General features: G+C 43.8%; 9 protein-coding genes across 10 annotated transcripts in view; 1 reads left to right on the top strand and 8 right to left on the bottom strand.

Moving 5' to 3' along the window:
* Positions 1-20,380, top strand: part of LOC145705526 (uncharacterized) — a 73,671-nt gene that overhangs the window by 37,427 nt on the left and 15,864 nt on the right. The window lies entirely within an intron of this gene.
* Positions 14-4,118, bottom strand: LOC145705331 (SMAD family member 5-like). 2 transcript variants are annotated; one of them, XM_081782788.1, is made up of 8 exons: positions 3,909-4,118; positions 3,723-3,855; positions 3,307-3,680; positions 3,151-3,264; positions 2,507-3,105; positions 2,275-2,462; positions 1,610-2,156; positions 1,426-1,566 (listed from the first exon to the last, which is right to left on the bottom strand). In XM_081782788.1, exons 1-7 carry the CDS (start codon positions 4,070-4,072, stop codon positions 1,917-1,919), a joined length of 1,812 nt encoding a protein of 603 aa, XP_081638914.1. In that variant the 5' UTR covers positions 4,073-4,118; the 3' UTR covers positions 1,426-1,566; positions 1,610-1,916. The 2 variants fall into 2 exon arrangements, with proteins under 2 accessions (XP_081638915.1, XP_081638914.1); XM_081782789.1 differs by lacking the exons at positions 2,275-2,462; positions 2,507-3,105; positions 3,151-3,264; ... (1 more) ...; positions 3,723-3,855; positions 3,909-4,118 and adding exons at positions 14-323; positions 366-476 and having other exon boundaries at positions 519-1,566; positions 1,610-1,915.
* LOC145703177 (uncharacterized) lies at positions 4,157-7,889 on the bottom strand. The gene is made up of 8 exons (XM_081780497.1): positions 7,665-7,889; positions 7,472-7,623; positions 6,495-7,428; positions 5,433-5,906; positions 5,247-5,372; positions 4,613-4,909; positions 4,473-4,563; positions 4,157-4,399 (listed from the first exon to the last, which is right to left on the bottom strand). Exons 2-8 carry the CDS (start codon positions 7,601-7,603, stop codon positions 4,231-4,233), a joined length of 2,223 nt encoding a protein of 740 aa, XP_081636623.1. The 5' UTR covers positions 7,604-7,623; positions 7,665-7,889; the 3' UTR covers positions 4,157-4,230.
* LOC145704479 (isocitrate dehydrogenase [NAD] subunit alpha, mitochondrial-like) lies at positions 8,097-9,587 on the bottom strand. Its single transcript, XM_081781931.1, has 6 exons — positions 9,211-9,587; positions 8,952-9,167; positions 8,793-8,906; positions 8,599-8,748; positions 8,372-8,554; positions 8,097-8,327 (listed from the first exon to the last, which is right to left on the bottom strand). Exons 1-6 carry the CDS (start codon positions 9,550-9,552, stop codon positions 8,283-8,285), a joined length of 1,050 nt encoding a protein of 349 aa, XP_081638057.1. The 5' UTR covers positions 9,553-9,587; the 3' UTR covers positions 8,097-8,282.
* LOC145704477 (arylsulfatase B-like) lies at positions 9,598-11,366 on the bottom strand. Its single transcript, XM_081781928.1, is given in 3 exon segments — positions 9,598-10,994; positions 10,997-11,064; positions 11,114-11,366. Coding segments are annotated over 3 exon segments (1,542 nt in total). The 5' UTR covers positions 11,347-11,366; the 3' UTR covers positions 9,598-9,753.
* Positions 11,366-12,889, bottom strand: LOC145704480 (transcriptional activator protein Pur-alpha-like). Its single transcript, XM_081781932.1, is given in 8 exon segments — positions 11,366-11,890; positions 11,932-12,016; positions 12,118-12,233; positions 12,282-12,373; positions 12,416-12,446; positions 12,449-12,559; positions 12,607-12,698; positions 12,742-12,889. Coding segments are annotated over 8 exon segments (750 nt in total). The 5' UTR covers positions 12,858-12,889; the 3' UTR covers positions 11,366-11,783.
* On the bottom strand, positions 12,894-14,382 carry LOC145704481 (uncharacterized). The gene is made up of 6 exons (XM_081781933.1): positions 14,254-14,382; positions 14,107-14,210; positions 13,898-14,060; positions 13,606-13,850; positions 13,353-13,559; positions 12,894-13,311 (listed from the first exon to the last, which is right to left on the bottom strand). The coding sequence occupies exons 4-6, from the start codon at positions 13,736-13,738 to the stop codon at positions 12,965-12,967; spliced, it is 687 nt and encodes a 228-aa protein (XP_081638059.1). The 5' UTR covers positions 13,739-13,850; positions 13,898-14,060; positions 14,107-14,210; positions 14,254-14,382; the 3' UTR covers positions 12,894-12,964.
* LOC145704478 (uncharacterized) lies at positions 14,395-16,142 on the bottom strand. The gene is made up of 6 exons (XM_081781930.1): positions 16,006-16,142; positions 15,340-15,961; positions 15,095-15,301; positions 14,853-15,053; positions 14,745-14,806; positions 14,395-14,701 (listed from the first exon to the last, which is right to left on the bottom strand). The coding sequence occupies exons 1-6, from the start codon at positions 16,068-16,070 to the stop codon at positions 14,455-14,457; spliced, it is 1,404 nt and encodes a 467-aa protein (XP_081638056.1). The 5' UTR covers positions 16,071-16,142; the 3' UTR covers positions 14,395-14,454.
* On the bottom strand, positions 16,154-19,477 carry LOC145702021 (uncharacterized). The gene is made up of 10 exons (XM_081779233.1): positions 19,317-19,477; positions 19,218-19,237; positions 19,045-19,175; positions 18,814-19,001; positions 18,761-18,770; positions 18,038-18,319; positions 17,661-17,996; positions 17,453-17,621; positions 17,176-17,411; positions 16,154-16,382 (listed from the first exon to the last, which is right to left on the bottom strand). Exons 1-10 carry the CDS (start codon positions 19,475-19,477, stop codon positions 16,299-16,301), a joined length of 1,617 nt encoding a protein of 538 aa, XP_081635359.1. The 3' UTR covers positions 16,154-16,298.

Here is a 20,380-nt window from a genome sequence, read left to right as displayed (position 1 = left end):
TATTTAATTTCCAATCACAAACTTTTTGAACAATAAACAGAACGGCAAGGAAAGAAGAAGGATAAATACAGTAAGAGGTCAGTTTCGCCCGGATCGCTCAAGTTCATTGTTGACCAAAGTATACGCTGGTTTAACGATCACTTTTCCAGTGGCGTCCTTGGAAACGAGGTCTGGATTTGGAAATGTTTTCGATTTCGGGCCAATGGAACTGTATCCGCGGTCGTAAAGAATACAGTAAGGAACGTAAAGTTTACGAAGAAAGCCCCAAATATCTGTATAATCCCAAGTTAGAATCGGATTCACTCGCATGTATTCAGGCCAACCTTGAAAACTATTAATTGTCAAGAATACGGATTTTTTGATACCTTTATCTGTGTCTGTTGGTGAAAAATCTTGAAGATATTTTCCATGCGGATCATCGAAACGAGTACCCATTAGAATAGCTTTGATTTCAGGGTGAGATTCTTTGATTTTGACTAAATGCACATAAAAACTCACATCTATCTATTGTAACTTACACAAGGCTTCCTTGATTCCACCGTTGGTTCGTATCACATCGATGCCATATCTTTTGTGCGAAATCTCCAAAAACTCGTCCATCTCCTCGAACATTTCCGCCTTGTCGGATTCGATGTAAATCGACTTTATCCTCGTCGTCGATTTGTTTTTCTTCAACGCGGCAAAGTATAAATGAAGAAGAACTGTACAATCCTTGCCGCCGTTGAAAGCCAAACTCAATCCATCGCCATATTTTTCCATGGCGCTCTCAATCACTTCCATCGCCTTTCTTACTTTCCCGCCGAGAGCAGAATCTTCCTCTAGAAGTTTCAGCACATCGGCTCCCTCGAGGGTCCAAGGCTCGCAGTTAATGTTTTCGTCGACCATTTTTCCCGACTCTATTCGCTCTTTTAGATAGTTCTGGCAATCTTGGACTCTTTCCAAATTATCGCTATCGATTGTTATCAGCACTTTTTCGTAGTTATTTGTCCAGCTCGGATAGGAGCCGATATTTACATCTGAAAACAACTTTGAAGCGTCTGTAAGAACATCGGCCACTTCTGTCTCGTGACACTTCAGTCGGATTGTTTTCTTATGAAGAGTTATATCTTGAGCCCAGTATCCGACGATGTTGGATATTGCGCGCTCGAAAAGAGATGGAATGCCGGGCAGTACGTAGACATTATTGACAGTCACGATAGGGTAGCGAAAAGGAGTCCCATCGGGCCCTTTGAATAGCAATTTAGAGGACTGCGGAATTGTGCACAATTTCATGTGGGGTGAATCGTCCTCTACGTTGCCAAAAATCTTCCTAACAATCTTTGCTAATTCAGAATCGACCTCTACGTCCTCATCAAAGGCCGCAGCGACAGATTCGAAGGTAATATCATCATGGGTTGGACCAATGCCGCCAGAAGTAATTACCACGTCGAATTTACGCGAAAAAAGTGCTACTTGCTCGGCAATGAGGTTTTTATCGTCTGGAAGGACCGCGATTTGGCTCAATTTGATTCCGTTTTTGAAAAGGGTTGACGCCAGGAAGGCTGTATTTGTGTCTTGTATGTATCCCTGAAAACCCCAATGATTCATGAACTTGCTTTTTGAAATTCACCTTTAGAATTTCATCGCCAATGACGATGCTCCCGACTGAAAGATGTCTACATCGCGAGAGAACAGAACCCCTGGACCGAAGCATCAGTAAACCATCAAAACGCATAAAAGAAGACGTTGTGTCTAGAAGGGTTTATTCACGACTTTACTGTATTCACTGTAGAAATAAAAAGGTACACATGTTTGAAAATGTAGAAAGAATGAGCGAGATTATCATAACAAATTAAATTTTTCGTCGATAGAGATCGTGGCAGCATGGAGCAAGTAGATAGGAAGAGAGATAATTTAAAATTAAAGATAGGATTAAATTATGAAACTGAAGTGGGTTTATTGTCTGGACTTCCCATTTGAGTAAGTACACGATCCAGCCACTGCAATGGACCATTTAGGTGGATTTCAATCCAGCAAGGCGTCGATGTCACTTCCTGTCGGTGGTAGTCCGCGCCCCAGCCTTTTACAAACGACATCCGTATCGTGCACATTTTCTGCAGCTCGAAAACCTTCGCATATCCCTCGTTGACTCTCTGGGCTAATAACGTAGCGAAAACCTGAATGAAAATTGTTTAATTAGAGATGGAGTTAGGGTTTAACTTTGTATTTGGGCAAGGGAAACGGTTGAGTATACTCAACTTGAGATGAGGATAAGGCGCTATTTGAAGATCTAACCTGGTTATTGAAGATTTTTAATGAGTTTCCAGGGGGTATCTTGCAAACAGTAGTCGGATGAAAACTGTGCGTGTGATTGCAATTCTGGCTTTGAACGAATATTGCTGCATCAGAAAGACATTCGGCGAACACTTCGCCGCCGGTATAATACAGATGGACTCCTTTTCCAATGTGCCGCCTCGTATTTTCTGATTTGAGCTCGTTATTTGAAATTTAGAGGGATATATAATACCTATCGTAGAATTCCGGTTGACATTAGAGAGCAATCCAAGGCAGAATCGATTGGCTCCAGATGACGGATCCGTAAAGCCATCTACAGTAATGGCTTTACTCTCACAGTCGAACGGAACGCCGACTCGATGATTTAATTCGTAATAAGTGATCTGGCACCAGCACTTAGGCTCGGCATAGTGAACTGGCGAAACGTCCTGAGTAGAGATTGTGCTGTTCACCCGGGGTTTCGGCTGAGGCGAGTTAGCCGACATTGATTCGTCCGAACCAGGAGAGCTTGGAGATGGAGAATCCGGCTGAGTTTTGATGAAAGGCGCGATGTTAGGTCGTTGAACGGGGCTCTGGGGAGAAGAAGGCTGGAACGGAGAGTTGAAACTAGAGCTCTGACTGAGTGGAGATTGGGAATGGAGAGGAGATGATGAATGAATGGGGCCGGTTGTCGGGGGCGGGGAAACAGCTCCAGGAGATTGTCCGAACGGTCCAAGAGATTGCGGCGATGATTGAGAATGAGGAGGCACCATCGATTGGGGATGGAACTGTCGTGGTGAGGGAGAATGCGGCGAATGTGCGTAAAGCGGATTTCCATTTGGAAACGAAGGTCTTAAACGGTAAAATTAAATTTCATTTCAACGTAACGTTGGCTACCTAGGTTGGAACTGGTTGTGTTGCAGATAGGAGCCGCTATGCGATGGTGGTAAGGTCTGATGAACGGAAGAAGGCGTAGAAGGTGATGGCAAATTCGATGGAGGGATTGGTTGGCTGAAAATTGATTGAGAGTTTTTACAGGGAATTTTGTTATACCTTCTAGGAGGCGAGTGAAAGTTGTATTGCGGAGGCTGACCCTGGGGATTAGGACTTCTGGGTGGCCCTCCATGACCAAAGTGAGGCGAGTTTGTTGGTCCTCCAGGATATTGGGGATAGTTTGGAAATTGTCCTGTTTGATGAAAGTTGTTGTTCGAATTGTTCAGAGGTTGGACAGGCAGTCGATGCTGTTGATTGCCGTGAAGCATGCTGTATCCAGGCACGCCAAAGTGGTTCTCACGGGGGACCAAGACCGGCGGCAGCATGGGAGTCTCAACGCGCGTGTAGTGATAAGGGTTGATGCAGACGTCTTTTTGATGCTTCGTGTCGTAGGGAAACTTGCAGTGTGGCGTTGCTTTCAACTCATGGTGGCTCTAAATATCAATTTTAAAGAAAAGCAGAGCTGTAGGTACCACCTGTAAATCCGGCCAGCGCCAAACTCGACAATAAATCACATGCGGTAGTCCCTTTCGATGATTAATCTGCAATCTGCCGTCCAGACTCCGTTGTATTGTTATGCATTCTGTGTAAACTTGTGGATCTTTCCCGCTTAGAAAAATGTTGGTACCATCTGTTCAAACAAAAAATTTCAATTCTCTTACTGTTTGAGTGCCTTTTCTAGCGCCTCTATGGCACCTTTCTTCTTTCGGAGCTTTTTGACGAGCGTTTGAATGGCGCATTCGGCCCATTTCTCTTCCTCATCGCCTTGCTTCCAGCCGAGAAGGTTTTTGACGGCCGAAGGGGTCGAGTGAAAAAACGAACTCATCAAAAACTAGCTCGATTCGTTTTGGTTCTTCATGGTCGAGGATCGGCGCTCTAAATACAAATAAAAGGTAAACAAACCACCGACTTCCGAGCGGAATACTTATGTACAGTACGACAGTAGTACGGCATACAGAAAGGTTAAGAACATAAATAAAACGTCTAAAGGCCGGCTGGAATCGCGGTCGGGTCGTCTTCGTTTTCTTCTTTGTTTTCTTCCGTACTTTCCGGGGCAGTGGTGTCGTATTGGCGAGCGATCGCTTCCAGAGATGGAATTCCAAGGATTTTGTTGAGAGAGTTGAAAGCCATCAGTCTCAGAGCATGTTGAGCGCTAGAATTTTTATTTATGAAAAATGTTTTACTTACGAAAAATTTTAAAATTCATTTTTTATTTTTTTCTCTACCTCGAAGTAATATCTTCTCTGTCCTGATCTGATAAGTCTTTCATGGCGTCGACTGGCTCTCTTTCGCAGGGGTCGATTATTCCTTCGCCGCCTGATTAAATTTATCCATCTGAATCTACTGCTGTTCGTTTTTCACTGACCTTTGATAATAAGACCACCGGCGAGGACAGAAAAGATTCGTTGAACGCCGTCTGAGATCGGAAGTGCCTTTCCAGCTGACTCAAGCCCTTTCTGTACTAAAAGCTGAATATTCCAATCCGATAGAATGTTCCACGTGGGCACACGCAGCGTCATGTCACGAATAATGCGAGCGACGGCCGTGCAGTTCTGTACTTTTTGGGCACACACGTGATACCATTTCGCGCGACGAAGCTCGGCCAGGGCACGGAGACATTGATCGTTGGGGATGTATTCTACTGTGGGGTCTTCAGGCTCCGCTAAATTTCAAGTAAATAGAGGGAATTTGTGAATTCGTATTTTGTACCGCGATTGGCAGTCCTGACTGACTGATTTTTGAAAGATGCACATTGACGTTACAATTCTCCATGCTAAAAACATAGGAGATTTGTAACGTAGATTGCGTAGGCGTCACTGGTTTGACGGAACTCTCAAAGAAGAGACACTAGAGTCAAATTTTAATTGGTTGATTAGCTATTTCACTCGAAAATCAGAATCAGTCAGTCAGAAATGCCAATCGCGGTATTATCAAAGAAATCTCTCATCGAAGAATTCGCAAAATATCTCTGAAAAAATGAAAACTTTAGCATCTCTTACATTTTACTTCTTCGGTCAAATTCAGTGGCGGTCTGCATTTGGGCGAGGCCACCGACATCAGAATCGTTACCCGCGGCTCGGCCAATCTGAATAGCTCGAGACCCCCAAGCTCTCTGGAAACAATCACTACAAATAGATTGTGTTATCGTTTTCCCACAGTTCAGCGGTAATGAGAAGGTTGCTCACCTTTGTAGTTCTCATGATAGGTTTGGCTCATATGTTCCGATATCTTATGCGCTAGTTTCTCAAGCAGCGCAAAAGTTGGCTTATTTTTCGTCATCAAAACTGCTAGGAATTCCGTCTCGCCTTTCAAATTGATCTGCCCGGCTAGCGCCCCGACTTGCATGACTCCAAGAATTTCCCTCAAAGCTTCCACGCTTTTTATTTCCCCACTTTTCAGCTTTGTCTGGGTGTCTGGATTGTCCCGTTCTTCTTGTAAGAATCTATCGGAAACTTCTTTTAGCGTCTTTTGAATGTGATCCATGAAAAGGGAAGTCGCGGTGTTGAAGTTGTTGATTGGCATGATCGATTCTAGCTTGACTTTGCAGGCGTATTCATCGCGCTCTCGCTTGTCCATATTTTTGATAGGTTTTGGTGGCTTGAGTTTTTCCGGAGGATCATTGTTTATTGCTGCGGCTCGTCTAGGATTGATCCAAATTCCTGAGAGAAACTGTTACTTCCTAATAAAAAAGTTTCATATCAACCGAGAGAATAAAATCAATCTTTAGTGACACTCGGCTTGATATCATCCCCCACCGAGAACAATATTGGAAATAAGGTCGACCCCATTTTACGATTTCATCGAAATCAAGCTGGGTCACAGTGTGATTTTGAGATACTATCTCTATTAGAGCGCCCTCAAGAAGAGATTTATAAACGATTATAACGATTCTACTGCGGAAAGTATTATAAATATAAAAAATGTAAACAGTTACTGGAATAAGTTATTTCAAATAACACGAATCGACGTGCAAGAAAATTTTTTTTGTTCCTGATAAAATGATTGTATCAGAATAATAATCCTTTTGTTTCATTTAATCATTGAGAGACTCAAAAAATGAGATGATGTTATCTTTATTTTTCCCTGCTAAAATGATACTGTAAAATTTACATTATGTAAATAGTTTGGTTTCATTTTATAAAAATTGTATGCCCGAAAAAGGCCGAAGTCAATTTTTTCCCTGCAAAAAGTTTTTTAATTTCATCTTACAATAAATGAGATGATGTGAGTTTATGTTCTTTATTTACCTGGTCCGGCAACATTAGCACCAATTTTGCCATCTCTGAATAGACGCATGCATAATTCAAGCGCAGTTTTCTTCTGCGCAGCTTTTTTATTAGCAGCTGAGTCTGCATACGCGTATTGTTTTCCATCGATCGTGAAATCAAGCTTGGCAATGTAAATTCTATGACTTGGCATTCCCTTTTCCTCCATAATGTATTCTAGCGCGATTTTGCGTTTCGCCAAGAATTCATGGAGCTTTTGTCGTGCTGTATCAAGCGTCCAGTCACCAGTGGCTTCGTCGATTGTTTCTAGCGTCGTTTTCTTCCCTCCCTGATTTTTTATATCGTTCGGTCGTCGAAGCCGCGATCCGCATTCTTCGATCATCTTTGCCAAATAGAGTTGCTTGACGATCGACCAGGAAACAAGAGCATTCGCTGTTTTCTTCGTTCGCGCTTGTTCTTTCGCATAAAATTCTTTTCCATATTTCTTCAGGGTCAGTCGAAGCTCGGCGATTTGGATTTTTGCGTGGTCAGGTCCCATCGAAGAGTTTTGAATTTCGCACGAGACTTTTTCCGTACTGCAAAATGTCTGTAATCGCTTCTGACAACTGTCTGGTGTCCAGCCGCCCGCTTCCTCGATGTGTTCATTCGTGACGATTTGATGCCAGTCTTGTGGAATGCTTCCTGCAGCGTTCGTCGCGACCTTTTCTTTCTTCGGGAAGTCTTCTTTGTCCATGAAGCCAAGTTCCGCGAGTTTATTGCAATATTCCCAAGTTGCTTCGTTTTGCGCTTCTTTCTTGCTTCTCGCTTCTTTGATTGAAATAAAATCGAGTCCGCTTATTTGAATCGAGCAGCTAAAGAGTTTCTTGTGTCGATTTCCCAGTTCTTTGTAGTTAAATTCTGGTGTGACTCTTCGTTGATTGCACCAAATGTGCAAGTAGCCCTTTATATCATTCGCCTAAAAAATCTTGCTTAGTCCTTTGAAACTCGGTCGGGCTTACTTTGATCCGAGAGCTTTTCTGGCCATTTTGAACTTTCCAGTTAAATCTGCGGATGTTATCCATCAGATCTTTCTTGTGTTTTTGGCCCATGTAATTTTGAGCAGCGGAAAAGAGTTTTCTGATAGTCTTCATCGTGGATCATGTCCATTTTACTGAAATACAGGTTTAAAAACTTGTATCTAGCCCTCTTAACCTTTTCTTAGCATCGGGTCCCTCATCAACCCTTTCTTCAGTGTAGTGGCTTTTCGTAACAACTTGTTCCTGGACGCCACCTTCCACATTTGATTTTTGAACTCCTCCTTTTACAAATAACCCTTGTCTATTTCCCTGTGAACTATCAGAACCACCCAGCCCTGATCTATATTTACTGCGGTAGTCATCCATTGCTAGAAAATCAAAGAGACGTTAGCCGATTGGCCCTAAATGACGACAATCGAGAAAATTGAATAAAAATTATTGAACAGGAGTAGGTTCCAATATATCGAATAAATCAATGATGGAATCAATAATTTTAACGATAATTCAATATTTGGATCCTACTCAGTCGACATTTGTGGTCAATCAGAGAGATAAAAAATAGAGTCAGATAAGTTTATCGAAAACATATCAGAAACTATTGAAAGAGTAGCAAAAGGTTTTTTTATTTGTCACTGTCTGTTTTAACAAAAGCAACTGAAGAGGGACGAGGCCCAAATAAATAGTTTGAACACATAGAATTCCATTGAAGAAGTCCGATAGATTTGCATGTGCTTGAGATTGATTTTAACTTGTTGATGTTGTATTTTAGACAGCAAGGAATAATTGTAATAACTTAGTTTCTCAGTCGAGCGCAGATGGCCTCAGTGAATTCAGTGCACTAGAAAAATATTTAAATGGGAGTTATTTGAGGATATTGAATACCTTGGCGGTTCCTCCAAGATCACCAGTCTTGGTTCCAGAGGCGATGGTATCGAAGCAGGCGGTCTCGATGGCGGAGGCGATCTCCATGTAGTTCAAGTGTCTCAACATCATGACGGCGGAGAGGAGAAGAGCAGTTGGGTTGGCCTTGTCCTGACCAGCGATGTCTGGGGCAGAGCCGTGGACCTAGATTTTTAAGTAGAAGAAAGAATTGGTAGGTCTGAGCATACAGATTCAAAGAGGGCGACACCGTCAGCACCGATGTTTCCAGATGGAGTAAGACCGAGACCACCGATGAGACCAGCTCCAAGATCGGAGAGGATATCACCGTAAAGGTTGGGCATGACGAGCATGTCGTACTGAGAGGGATCCTGGACGATCTAAAAGAAACTATTGCGCTTTGATTAAGAGGAGTCTCTCTTACTCGGAGGCAGACAGTGTCGAGGTAAGCATCTTCGAACTTGATGTCAGGGTATTCTTCGGCGATTTCTCGAGCGACTCGGAGGAAAGTACCGTCAGCCTTTCGCATGATGTTGGCCTAAAAGATATGAATTCAACATGGAGCCAAAGAGGATTCGCCAACCTTGTGGACGCAGGTGATTCGGTCCCGACCGTTCTGTCGAGCGTATTCGAAAGCGTGTCGGCAGACGTTTCGGGTAGCGGTGTCAGTGATAAGCTTGATGGACTGGACGACGCCGGGGACGATTTCGTGCTCGATGCCAGAGTATTCACCTTCAGTGTTTTCTCGAATGGTGACGATGTCGACATCTTCGTACTTGGTCTGGTGGCCGACGATAGACTGGGAAAGAGGTAAGAAGATAGATTGAGATGGTTTTTGTTACCTTGCATGGTCGGACGTTGGCGTAAAGACCGAAAGTCTTTCGGAGCATGAGATTCATGGAGGGATGACCAGCGCCAATAGGAGTAGCAAGGGGACCCTTAAGACCGACCTTGTTCTTGTTGATGGATTCCCGAGCGGGCTCGGGGAGGACCCAGCTGCCATCTGGCTCCTGGATAGCGTAAACGTCTCTCTCTTCCCAATCGATTGGAGCCCCAGCGGCGTCGAAGATCTTGGCAACAGCAGCAGAGATCTCTGGGCCAATACCATCGCCAGGAATCAAGGTGCAAGTGTGCTTGGATCGAGCAGACACCATTCGGGTAACATTTCGCAAAAGCTTCGACATTTTTGGTACTCTGAATTGAACATTCTCTTAGCACTAGAATTTTAATGAATTATTGAATGTGCATAAAGGAAGGCGAGCAAAAAAGAAGAATTGAAAGAGAATGGCAGCTGATTGGAGCAGAGTTGGGATTAGCGCACAGAGAAAAAGCGCTCTACATGATAAATAAAAGAGGATGAATTTTTTCAATACACATGGACTATTCTAGAGACTGGGCTCGAACTGAAGTTTATGATTTGTGTTGATCCAGGGCTTCCAAAAGCCGTCATTTTGGTCCGGCAAACCCGCTGGATCCGGCTTTGGCCAGCGGCATGGAACTGCGTTGGAGTTATAGGCAGAGAGCATGTTTAGCATTTGCTCGACGATGTCTTTATTTTCGTTTGAAATTTCAAAGTCTTCCAGTGGATCGTTTTCGATATCGTACAATCGTACGTTTAGGTCAGAAATAGCATCGAAATTATTCGTGTTGTCATTTTTACGATCAGTTTTCGGCCATTCAGGAGGATAAATATGCCCAGTTGGATACCCATCACTCGACGGCTGTCCGGTCAGCAACTTCCACTGCTTCCACCTCAATCCGGACTGTACTCTCACGTCATAGTCAGAATTCCATGTTCGATTATCTGGCGATTTCTTGTTCAAACGAAGCGGGTCAATGTTGATTAGGAACGAGTCATTCTGTGACTCATCATTTTCAACGAGCATTTTGGCTTGGGACTTGCCATCGAATTTCACTTTTCGGGTGTTTGCGCATTGTGTGAGATCGAGAAGAGTTGGGAAGACATCAACCACGTGCATCAGCTGGTTTCGTTTGTCGGCGGAGACTCCCGGGATCTTGATTGATCCGATTCCTCTTATACCGCCTTCCCAAAGAGTGTTCTTCAGTCCTCTTAGTGGCCAGTTGTTACCGCCGTAGAGGGTGCTTCCTCCATTGTCCGTGGTAAAGTAGACAATGGTATCTTCCCAGAGGCCTTTGTTCTTGAAACTGTCGATGATTCGACCTACTGTATCGTCCATACTCTTCGTCATTGCCGCGTAAATGCGTCGATCTCGATCCTCAATCCATGAGTACATGTCAACGTATTTCTGCGGCGCTTCCAATGGGTAATGAACATTCTGAAGACCAACATACATGTAAAAAGATTCCTCTGGGTCATGAGCTTCGACAAGCTTTTCCACTCGATCAGCAAAGATTTCTGCGCCATATTGACCCCAGCTAGAATTCGTTGACTTGCCCCCGTCGCGAAAGTCCACTCCACTTTGACCTTGAATAAACTGCGAGTGATTGTAATGTCCCTCTGCCCCGATTAGATATCCGTAGTGACTTTCGAACCCACGATTTTCGGGGACCATCCTCTCATCGTAAAAACCAAGGTGCCACTTGCCCACCATGTGAGTTCGATAGCCGCAATCTTTGAACAATTCCGGCTGGACAGGGTCGCTGAGGGTAGGCCATTAGGCTGAGCACCGAGAATAACCGCGTGCTGGAGACCAGTGTGAATTTGATAACGACCGCTATTGATAATGACGATTATAAAGATAGGGATGGGTTGGTTTAGGTTACCTCATCAGAACAGATCTAGTGGGAGTGCAAATAGGATTGACATAGTAAGACTGAAGATGTAGAGATTCTTGAATGAGGCCATCGACATTAGGAGTCGAAAGAAATGAGTTATGTAGGGAAATATCATTCCATCCCAAATCATCAGCTACGATTATCAAAACATTTGGTTTCTTCACCCCTTTGCACGAAACCTGGGGAGCTAGAATCAACCCCAGAACTGAAATCAATTGCATTCTACAAAGACATCAAGAGTTTTTGCTTTCCTTCTGTAGTATATTCTGACAACTACTGTAACTAAAAGTAAAGAGAAGATAGTAAAGAAGAATGTGTCGGATAAGTAGCATGAGTTGGACTCGAAATTTTAAGCATAAGTTGAACTTTATAACAAAATTAAAGACAGTGACTTGTTTGATGGCGAATGAAAGTTGCTACAGAGAAATTGACCATTACTCTGATCAATTCAATTTAAAAGAAGGGTCGGTTTTCATTTTAGCAAAAATTTGGTTTGGAAACATCCGCATTAATTGAAATCCGACTCATACCGATTTCCAACAGATTCGTCTTTCGAAATCACAGTCATGAACTTTCGAACAGAAGGGACAAGTAGTAAGAGCGTGTGCTGATTCTCTCATGATTCCGAAGTAGGAATCAGAACGATCAGGGAGACTCTTTATTCATTCAAACTGCCAGTGTGGGATGATCCCTCACCAGCGGCTTCCATTTTATCAGCTGCTTGGCAGAAGTAGTCAGCGAAGGCGCCGAAATACTTCTCCGGAACTAGAAAATCAGTGAGGAGGAAGCTCTCAAACAAGTCTTACTTGTAATAGCCTGACGATAATAGCGAGTCTGCTCGGTGATTCTCAAGAAGACTCCTCGCTGATTTTGACCAGCGTCAAGGAAAAACTAAAAAACACATATCAAATAATCTTCCGTTTTGATAAATACTTAAAATATAAAATAAATATATTTTTAAATAATTTATTAGAAAAAACAACATTTGGAACCTGCTTGTTTCGCTTATCGCCAATCACATGAGGCTTTGGTAATTCAAACTGATCTTCTTCGATCTGTCCGTACTCGTCAATCAATCCAGTCAGGGTGTCTCGGAATTCAATCATCCCTTCACGCATACATTAATTACAAGCTCAATTTCAAGTGTAAATTATACCTTGGGCTGGGAGAACAATCTGGGGTGGCGGGCCTTGGTTCTGGACCTGGCCCTGTCCGTTGTAGGCAGTTTGCTGTCGGATACGAAGGTATCTGAAAGGGCTTTGAGCTTGGACTCGATGAAGAGAAATTTACCGTCCGCGATTGTTCTCTTTCAGATCCAAAAGTATCGTCGGCTCTCTCGGTGAAGACGCTCCGTCTTCAGTGGCTTCTGTCTTTCTTCTGCTGGCTGAGCAGGATCCGAAGGACCGAGCTGTGCGTAATGCTCGATGAAATCGCCTTAATTTTATTGTAAAATATTTATTATTGGATCAATGATTCATTACCCAACAAGTCGCGGAATTCGGCTGCAGTAGCCATCGAAAGCGTCAATCGGGACTTGTTGCCCCCTGGGGACACTTCCGCTACTTTAACAAACCTAAAACAGCAGTCAAAAGACAAATTTTAGGATTGATTCTTACATTCCGCGGTCGTTCTTTTTGACATCAAGGTAAAATCGCTTGTTCTGAATGAGGACCATCTTGGAAGCGAGTTCCTTGGTGTCCCCATTGCCCTGCTCTAGCTGATCGTTATCCATCGATCCAAACCTAGAATTATTTTATTTTTTACAAGCTTCGTTTTGAAAACATGTTTTGAATCGACAAAAACAGAGCTTCGACAGTTGGCAGTACAAATTTTAATAAATCATCTTCTACGGTGTCGATCTCTGTCTCGATCGCGCGATCTTGAGCGGGATCGCCTATCGCTTCTTCTAGAGCTTCTGTCTCTCGATCTGTCGCGGTCTCTGGAGCGATCTCTGTCTCTTGATCGGTCTCGTGAGCGGCGCCGCGAGCGGCTTCTGTCACTACCACCTCGGTCATCGTCTCTCCGACGGCGCTCTGATCTGTCTCTATCCCGATCTCGGTCACGATCGCGGTCTCTATCCCTGTCCCGATCGCGGTCTCGTCCTCGATCGGATCGTTCAAAGTTTCGTCGGTCGCGGTAATCCTCGCGATCGCTTCTTCTCCCATCATGTCTTTCTTGTTTTACATCTGACAAAAGTATTAAAAGTGGCCTAGAATCGAAACTCTACCTGGGTTGAAGCCTGGAGGAAAGCCAGGAGGCATTCCGGGAGGCATGCCAGGCATACCCGGCCGCGGGGGAAAGCCAAAAGGCGGCATTCCAGGCGGCATCGCCGGCATTCCTGGCATCCCTGGTCGCGGAGGCATACCAGGTGGCATGCCGAATCGAGGCGGCATGAGGTGCGGCGGTGGGCCACTGTCCTTGTCTGATTTGATATCTAGAATTATGACGTAAATTTGCTTGCTTACTGGCGTACTGTCTACCTGGTGGTCCTCTGCGGTCACCCATGCTGGCATTTACTGGTAAACTGCCGTTGGAACTGATAACTGGAGGCGGGTTAGATCTGTTGAAGTTTTCAGATTTGATAGGCGATGGTCCCATTGGAAGGAACGGCATTCCAGGTGGCGCAAATTGAGCTATGTTCGTCCTTGTCCGTAGCAGGAGCAAAGCTCGATCTCTGAGCGTTCTCTGCTTCTCCGAGTACTTTCTCCATGAGGTTTCTTCAAATCTGAATGAATAAATTATGAATGGATTGAGAATTTATATTTTATATACCCGTAATTAAAATAATCTGATAAGTCAGCGCCAGGCTTTTGCCACGGCTTATCCGTGAGTGCATCTATTTCAGGATTTGGGATCAATTTTCCGCTTGAAGAAGTAATGAGCACTTCTGCTTGCTGAGGCGTCTTGTCTTTTTGTCTTCGCTGTTTGCATCTTTCTGGAAAAAATCAATTCAGGGTCGGAAATCAAGGAAGAGAACGTACTGGGTTTATGTTTATAACAGCTTCGCCGTCGATATCTCCGATCATAATATTTACATCGTCGTCCGAATCATCGTCTGAGTCGATTTCTTCTGCTTCTGATTCCTCTAAAATCAATTTGACGGAACTCAAAAGGAAGTGCGATTTTACCTTCGTCGGGTCCTTCCTCTTTCTTTTCTATTGGCAACGCGGTAACTGAAGAATCTGTCTTCTCAGGCGTTGCTTCCTGACCATTTTCGACTTCTGTTGTCATTCTTTGATAATCAAGTTTGGATATTTTCAATAGACCGTAAAATTTTGAAGGTAGTGGATTTGTGAACAGGGAATACAGACAATTTCTTGTGGGAAAAGTTAATACGACATCTTTTTTCTTGGATCCTCATTGGAGGGGGCAGGGGCAGGCTGTTTCATCCACGGTGCGTTCTGGAGATCGATTTTGCCATCTTTGCTTCCTGCGAGGACGGCCATCGAGGCCTGAGCAGCTGCTTGAGCCCAGTAAGAAACATCAGCTTGGACTCGTTTTTCGTTGAATCTCTTATCCTCTTTTTCGAGGAACTGTTTTCGGGTGTCTGTGATGTCCTCGTATTTGTGATGTTGTCTGAATTGATCTTGAGTAATTTTTTTGGAGAGGAAAAATAAACCTGTTGTAGAATTTCATTTCCTTTCGTTTGATCGCCCATTTGGTTGCGAAATCCTCCCATTTCTAGAATCATTACTGAATGAAACGAAAAGGGATTGTGATTTCTTACGTATTTTTGCTCGAAGTCTTGATCCCAATTATCGTACGCTGATTTTCTGTATTTGCTGGCTCCCTGCCCGTGCGTCTGATCGTAAGATAGATCTTTCCACTGATCACGTGCCATTTCAGATTCACGGTAACCCCCATATCCATACGAGTCCGAAATGAATTTATTTACGCCGCCAGATCCCACTTTCAGATCCGGTTCCGCCTGAGTAAAGAGATTAGAGTAATTTTAAATCTTGGTTTTACCTTGTGATCGTAGTCCCAGTGGATTTCCTGACGACGTCGGGATCGTGAATTTTCCTCGCCAGGCTCGACACCCATTCCTCGATACATCGTTTCCGCGGCGAGCTTGGCAGTGGTGATTTCTTCTTCTTTTTCGCGGATTTCTTCTTCGAGTTTCGCCTGTTTCGCCAGACGAGCTGCTTCTTGTTCTTCGGCAGTCATTGGCATAGGCTTAAAATGCGTGAACATGGAATCAAAGAAAGCCTTACTTTTGGCTGATCTGGATTTTTAAGATCATCGTCAGTATCTTCAGCTTCTTCTGCCGCGATTTGGGCTTCAATTTCGGACATCGGCGTTGGATCGCAAATCGTGTCTCTCGGGTCGAGCTGAGAACCGCCTCCGTACATCACTGACACTTTGATATACGTTTTGCCGCTAAACTCGACTCGTCCGTTGGTGACCTTCATGTACTCCTCAGGCTCCTCGTCGCGCTCCATCCAGCCGCTGGGGAGTTCGAGCAACTCTTCGTCATCGGAGTCTTGTTCCCACTGCTTCATTTCGAGCCAGGCAAGCTGGTCCTTCGATGGCAGCTTTTTCTCAAATCCAAAACCACCTTTTCTGCCAAACATGTAATTTCGATGAAAGCAGGAAAGGAAGTGATCCCAAAGCTCCGACTCCATCATCTCCGCGAATTTACCAGTTTTGCATCGTCGCATCCAGGTAAGATTTGCGTGTACGTTTTCGGGCTTGAGGCCACCCAGAAGGCGCAAGAATTTTTCAGCTTTTTGATCGGTTCGGAATTCCTCCCGAACTTTTCGCGGCATATCGTCCACTGTAAGGACTCGCCCTCGCTTCTTCTTCTTTCGACGCTTTTTTACTGGAGGCTCAGCGCTAGAAAATGCCTGTATGAATATTTTCTTTACTGCCTAACACACCTTTCTACAAGATCTCTTTTGCCAAGTCCTGGTAGTTCCTCATTATCAGATTCATGGTCCGACATGTTTTTGATTTCGCTGAATGGATGTTTTCATATATTTGAACTCATAGAAATTTAGCGGGAATTTTCAAGCGGTCGCCTTTTTTAATTGAACTACAGAAATGAACTTGCGACAGTAAGGTTTTGCTTTAGCTAGTAGTAATAGAATCAAGTTGAATTCACAGTAGGTATTGCACTAAATGGTAAATGGACAGCAGTTTTTAAACTTTAATAAATTCAGAAAAAATCTAACTAATTTTGGATAAGATTTTGAACTTGATTGTATGCAAGAAGGCCGAGCTCGTAGATGTCGTTGCCAAGGCGGGCGATTTGGCTCTAAAATTAGCTTAAGGGTAGAACATGAAATCGGCGCGCGGCGCCTCACTCGCCCAGCGCCCCGCCGTGCCCTACTTTTCAGAATGCCCTAAAATCGGAACGGATAAAGCTTTTTCAAAAATTTTTTCGGATTTAAGATTATCAAAGCCTTTACTTTTCACAGATCAAAAATGAGCAGAATCGTCAAAGAAAAAGTCGGAGAAAATGACATGAGTTGGTTAAACTCTATCTCCTCTCGCAATTCTTATCCGATTTTTTCAAATTTAGATAGGTCGAAAGTGCTCCGTTAGACCTAAAATTTCGTAGTCTTAGAATTAATTTTGAAGCTTCCTAACGTTCAACACGGCTTCTCAAAACAAGTGCTTTCACGCCGCGCCGCTTTTTCTCTCACGCTGCGCGCCTCACGACGGCGCAGCTCTCATTTCAAAAGCTCATATAAAATTCCAAAAAGCTTTAAAATTAATTCTGAGACTACGAAATTTTAGGTCTAACGGAGCACTTTCGACCTATCTAAATTTGAAAAAATCGGATAAGAATTGCGAGAGGAGATAGAGTTTAACCAACTCATGTCATTTTCTCCGACTTTTTCTTTGACGATTCTGCTCATTTTTGATCTGTGAAAAGTAAAGGCTTTGATAATCTTAAATCCGAAAAAATTTTTGAAAAAGCTTTATCCGTTCCGATTTTAGGGCATTCTGAAAAGTAGGGCACGGCGGGGCGCTGGGCGAGTGAGGCGCCGCGCGCCGATTTCATGTTCTACCCTTAAACCGAGGGAGAAAACCAACTTGCAAACCTGGGCGCAGCAGAATCTTCCAGCAGCGACTTTTCCAATGAGATCTCCTGTCCAGACGATTGATCGACCGATACCCTCGAAGATGTTGGAGAAGATCTTGTCGATGTTGTACTCGAGCAGGAACTCGTGAATGATTGGAAGCTGTTTTTGGATGATAGCAATAGTTGTTTCAACTCTTTCATATACAATAGATTGAACTTCAGCAAACTTGACGGATGCTTGTTGTCGATACTCCTCTATGATTTCAATAAGGAAAGAGTACAAGAAGAGAACTGACCGGTATTGACAAGAGCAGCATTAGCGTATTCTTTACTAGCGCGTTGAACTTTAGCAAGTCCCTTGAGCGTCTCATCACGAGCAAGGGCACTGTACTTGTCGATTTGAACTCGCATGTCAGCGATTCCTTGTTCGCAAACTACACCCCAGTTTTCCGCGAGAACATTTGCCTAGAAAAGGTTAAAAAGAGCCTTTCCTCCTGATTTTACTTGTTCTCGAAGTTGCTTGACCAAGACTGTTCCATTTTTGACAGCGTTGTTGAAAAATGGCTCGAGTTCCTTTTGAACATTTTGGACAGTTGGCACGACATGAGTTTGGACTTGCTCATTCAGACTCGTGATCGTTTTATCGACGTGGTCTTTCAAATGAGTATCGTAGAGCTTTATTAGCTTTTCAAGTTGAGGTTGGCCGTGAGCAGCGTAGAGCTTCTGGAGCTGAGCAATTTGTGGCTCTCCGTATTGTTTATACGCAGGGATGACGAATTCTTGTACATGTGGGTCGACGTATTCGTCGTATTTTGGAATGACGTAGGCGTCGTAATATTGCTGCAAAAGAGTGTTTTTCACTGAGAAATCAACGACCTTACCTTGAAGTGTTGATTATAAATAGGCCGAGTACACTCAAACTGTGAGCTTAGACTTGTGAAAAGAAGGAAATACATAATGTAGGTAGGTAATCGGAGGAGGAAGCAAGACGAGCTCTCGGCTTTTCCGCAGATAGCGCCGCTTTTCTTCAGCGATTTAGGACCAGCTGACTTTGTTTTTGACTTAGGAGGTGTCGCTGTGACTGGTTCGTCAAGGGACTTTTCGATGATGGCTCTATTTTTTGCGCTGAGAGTGGTTTCAGGAACGGATTCTAGGACGTATTGACAGTTTTTTTTTTAAGGGGGCCCGGAGAACTTTTTGAAAAAAAGGTTCTTCCCATGATCGTAGAGGAATGAATGAGGGCTTGGCTGAAAGAGCAGCCCGAGTTCTGTTTAAAAAAAATTCAGCGAAGATTTTGATAGAGTAGTTTAGCTGTAAATGCCTGTTGAAAATGCACTAAATAACAATAGATTTGGAAATGCGGCGCGCTGATTGGCTGAGGCGCTGCTATTGTTGAAAAATGGGCGCCGTGGCGGCGCGCAAGGACCGACTCGCCGACAGAAAACCGGCTGATACAGCACTCCTGCTGATCCAATTTTTTCGTCGAATTTTTTTTAAACAGTTCGATAAATGGGCTATCAGATGAGCCTTTATTCATCCCCGTACGATGTCGGGAAGTACCTTTTTTAAAAGTTCTCCGGGCCCCCTTAAAAAAACTGTCATTGGACTTGGAGCCTAAAATGATGGTAATGTTTGAAGGTGGAGGGAGTTTTCGTACCTATAGGTAGATGCTAATGATTTTAGCTTCTGAGTACACTGAGCTGGTCGATTTTCAATTCCTTGCAAAAGAATTGGAAGCGCATTTCCTTGTCGACCAGTGCCAATATGCGATAAAAGATCCTCGACCCAGTTCTCATCAGGCTTTGTAAATAGACGTGCTCGGACGGAGAGTTGCTCCAGCTCGGTCTAATTGCAAATGAAGCTATGATTATTAGAGATGATGATCTACCTGGACGTTTTTGTTGAGTTTGGAGTCCGAAGCTGCAGTGATAAGAGCGGAGTAGTTTTCGGAGTGACAGAAATCTTTGTCGAATTGGTACGATGCGTTTCCGTCAATGCGTTTTTGATCTTTTTCGAAAGCTAGATGAGGGGTAAAATGACGATTGGAGGTGTCAACTTTACCTTTGGCAAGACTTCCGCAACTTTTTCATGTTGAGTCTCGAGTAAACAAGAGTTTCTAGCACCGCAAAAAGGGCTGTAGGTTCAGTGGATTCAAACAACATGAAAATAATGGACAGAACTGCTCCGGGGTGAGTTTCAGTGCCAAGAATATCCTCGGAGATATTGGCTACTTTTGGATACTTTCGGACGAGCATTTGGCCGACGCAGCGCCATCCCCAGGCATTTTCAGCGCGACGAGAGGAATTGATCAAATTCGTCATAATATGAACCAGGCAGGGGTCTAAATATCAGCCGAAATCCTAGTGCGAAAGCGAAGCGAAAGCGAACCATTTTCAAATTTTTGCGAAGCGAAAGCGAAGCGAATTTTTCGCCCATGTGCGAAGCGAAAGCGAAGCGAAATATCATTGAAAATTGCGAAAAAAAGCGCAAATTTTTTTCGCTTGAATTGAAACGCATTCTCTGGCAAGAATCTTTAGCAATCAGACACTCAAAACTTTTGAGTCAAAAGCGAAGATGATTTCAAAAACCTATTTTTGGGGCAGAAAATTACAAAAAAATCTGTTACTGTATTTTTTCAGCTCGTCAATATAAGCCGAATGGTGGGTCTAACTGTTGATTATTCCAAGTTAGTAATAAACTCGATATCAGGGGTGACCGTTCGGACATCGGGAAGTCGGGGAAAACGGACAATTTTCGGTCAAAATGTGTTCGGCCGGGCATTTGGACGGCTCAGCCCCTTAAATTTGGCCGGGCAAAAGCGGGCATTTCGGGCATTTGGGCAAGTTCGGCACTTTCGGGGAATTCAGCGCTTTCGGGCGGTTGGTCAAGCCCGCGCCGAGGAAAATTCTTAAATTTCGCATTCTTTACAACTATTTTTGCTCTCTTGCTCCTCTAACTGAATCAAAAGCCTCTCGAAACTTATTTTTCTAGCCCTTATCTATTGAAAATCCCATCACCAGCTCGACCGGGCATTCGGACGGTGCGACTCTTGGCCCTTGATTTCGGCCGGGCATTCGGATGCTCAATCGACGATTTCTTGCCCGAATGGTCACCCTTTCTCGATAGGAGATGAGATCATCTTCGTAGATAAGCCCTGTTCATAAAGATCATTCAAAAAATATTCTAGCATACTTACAATAAAAAAGGCTGGTGGCAACGTGTTT

Source organism: Oikopleura dioica, chromosome PAR (assembly GCF_907165135.1).
Source record: "Oikopleura dioica chromosome PAR, OKI2018_I68_1.0, whole genome shotgun sequence".
Classification (NCBI taxonomy): Eukaryota; Metazoa; Chordata; class Appendicularia; order Copelata; family Oikopleuridae; genus Oikopleura; species Oikopleura dioica.
This window is presented reverse-complemented; position numbering and strand designations above follow the sequence as displayed.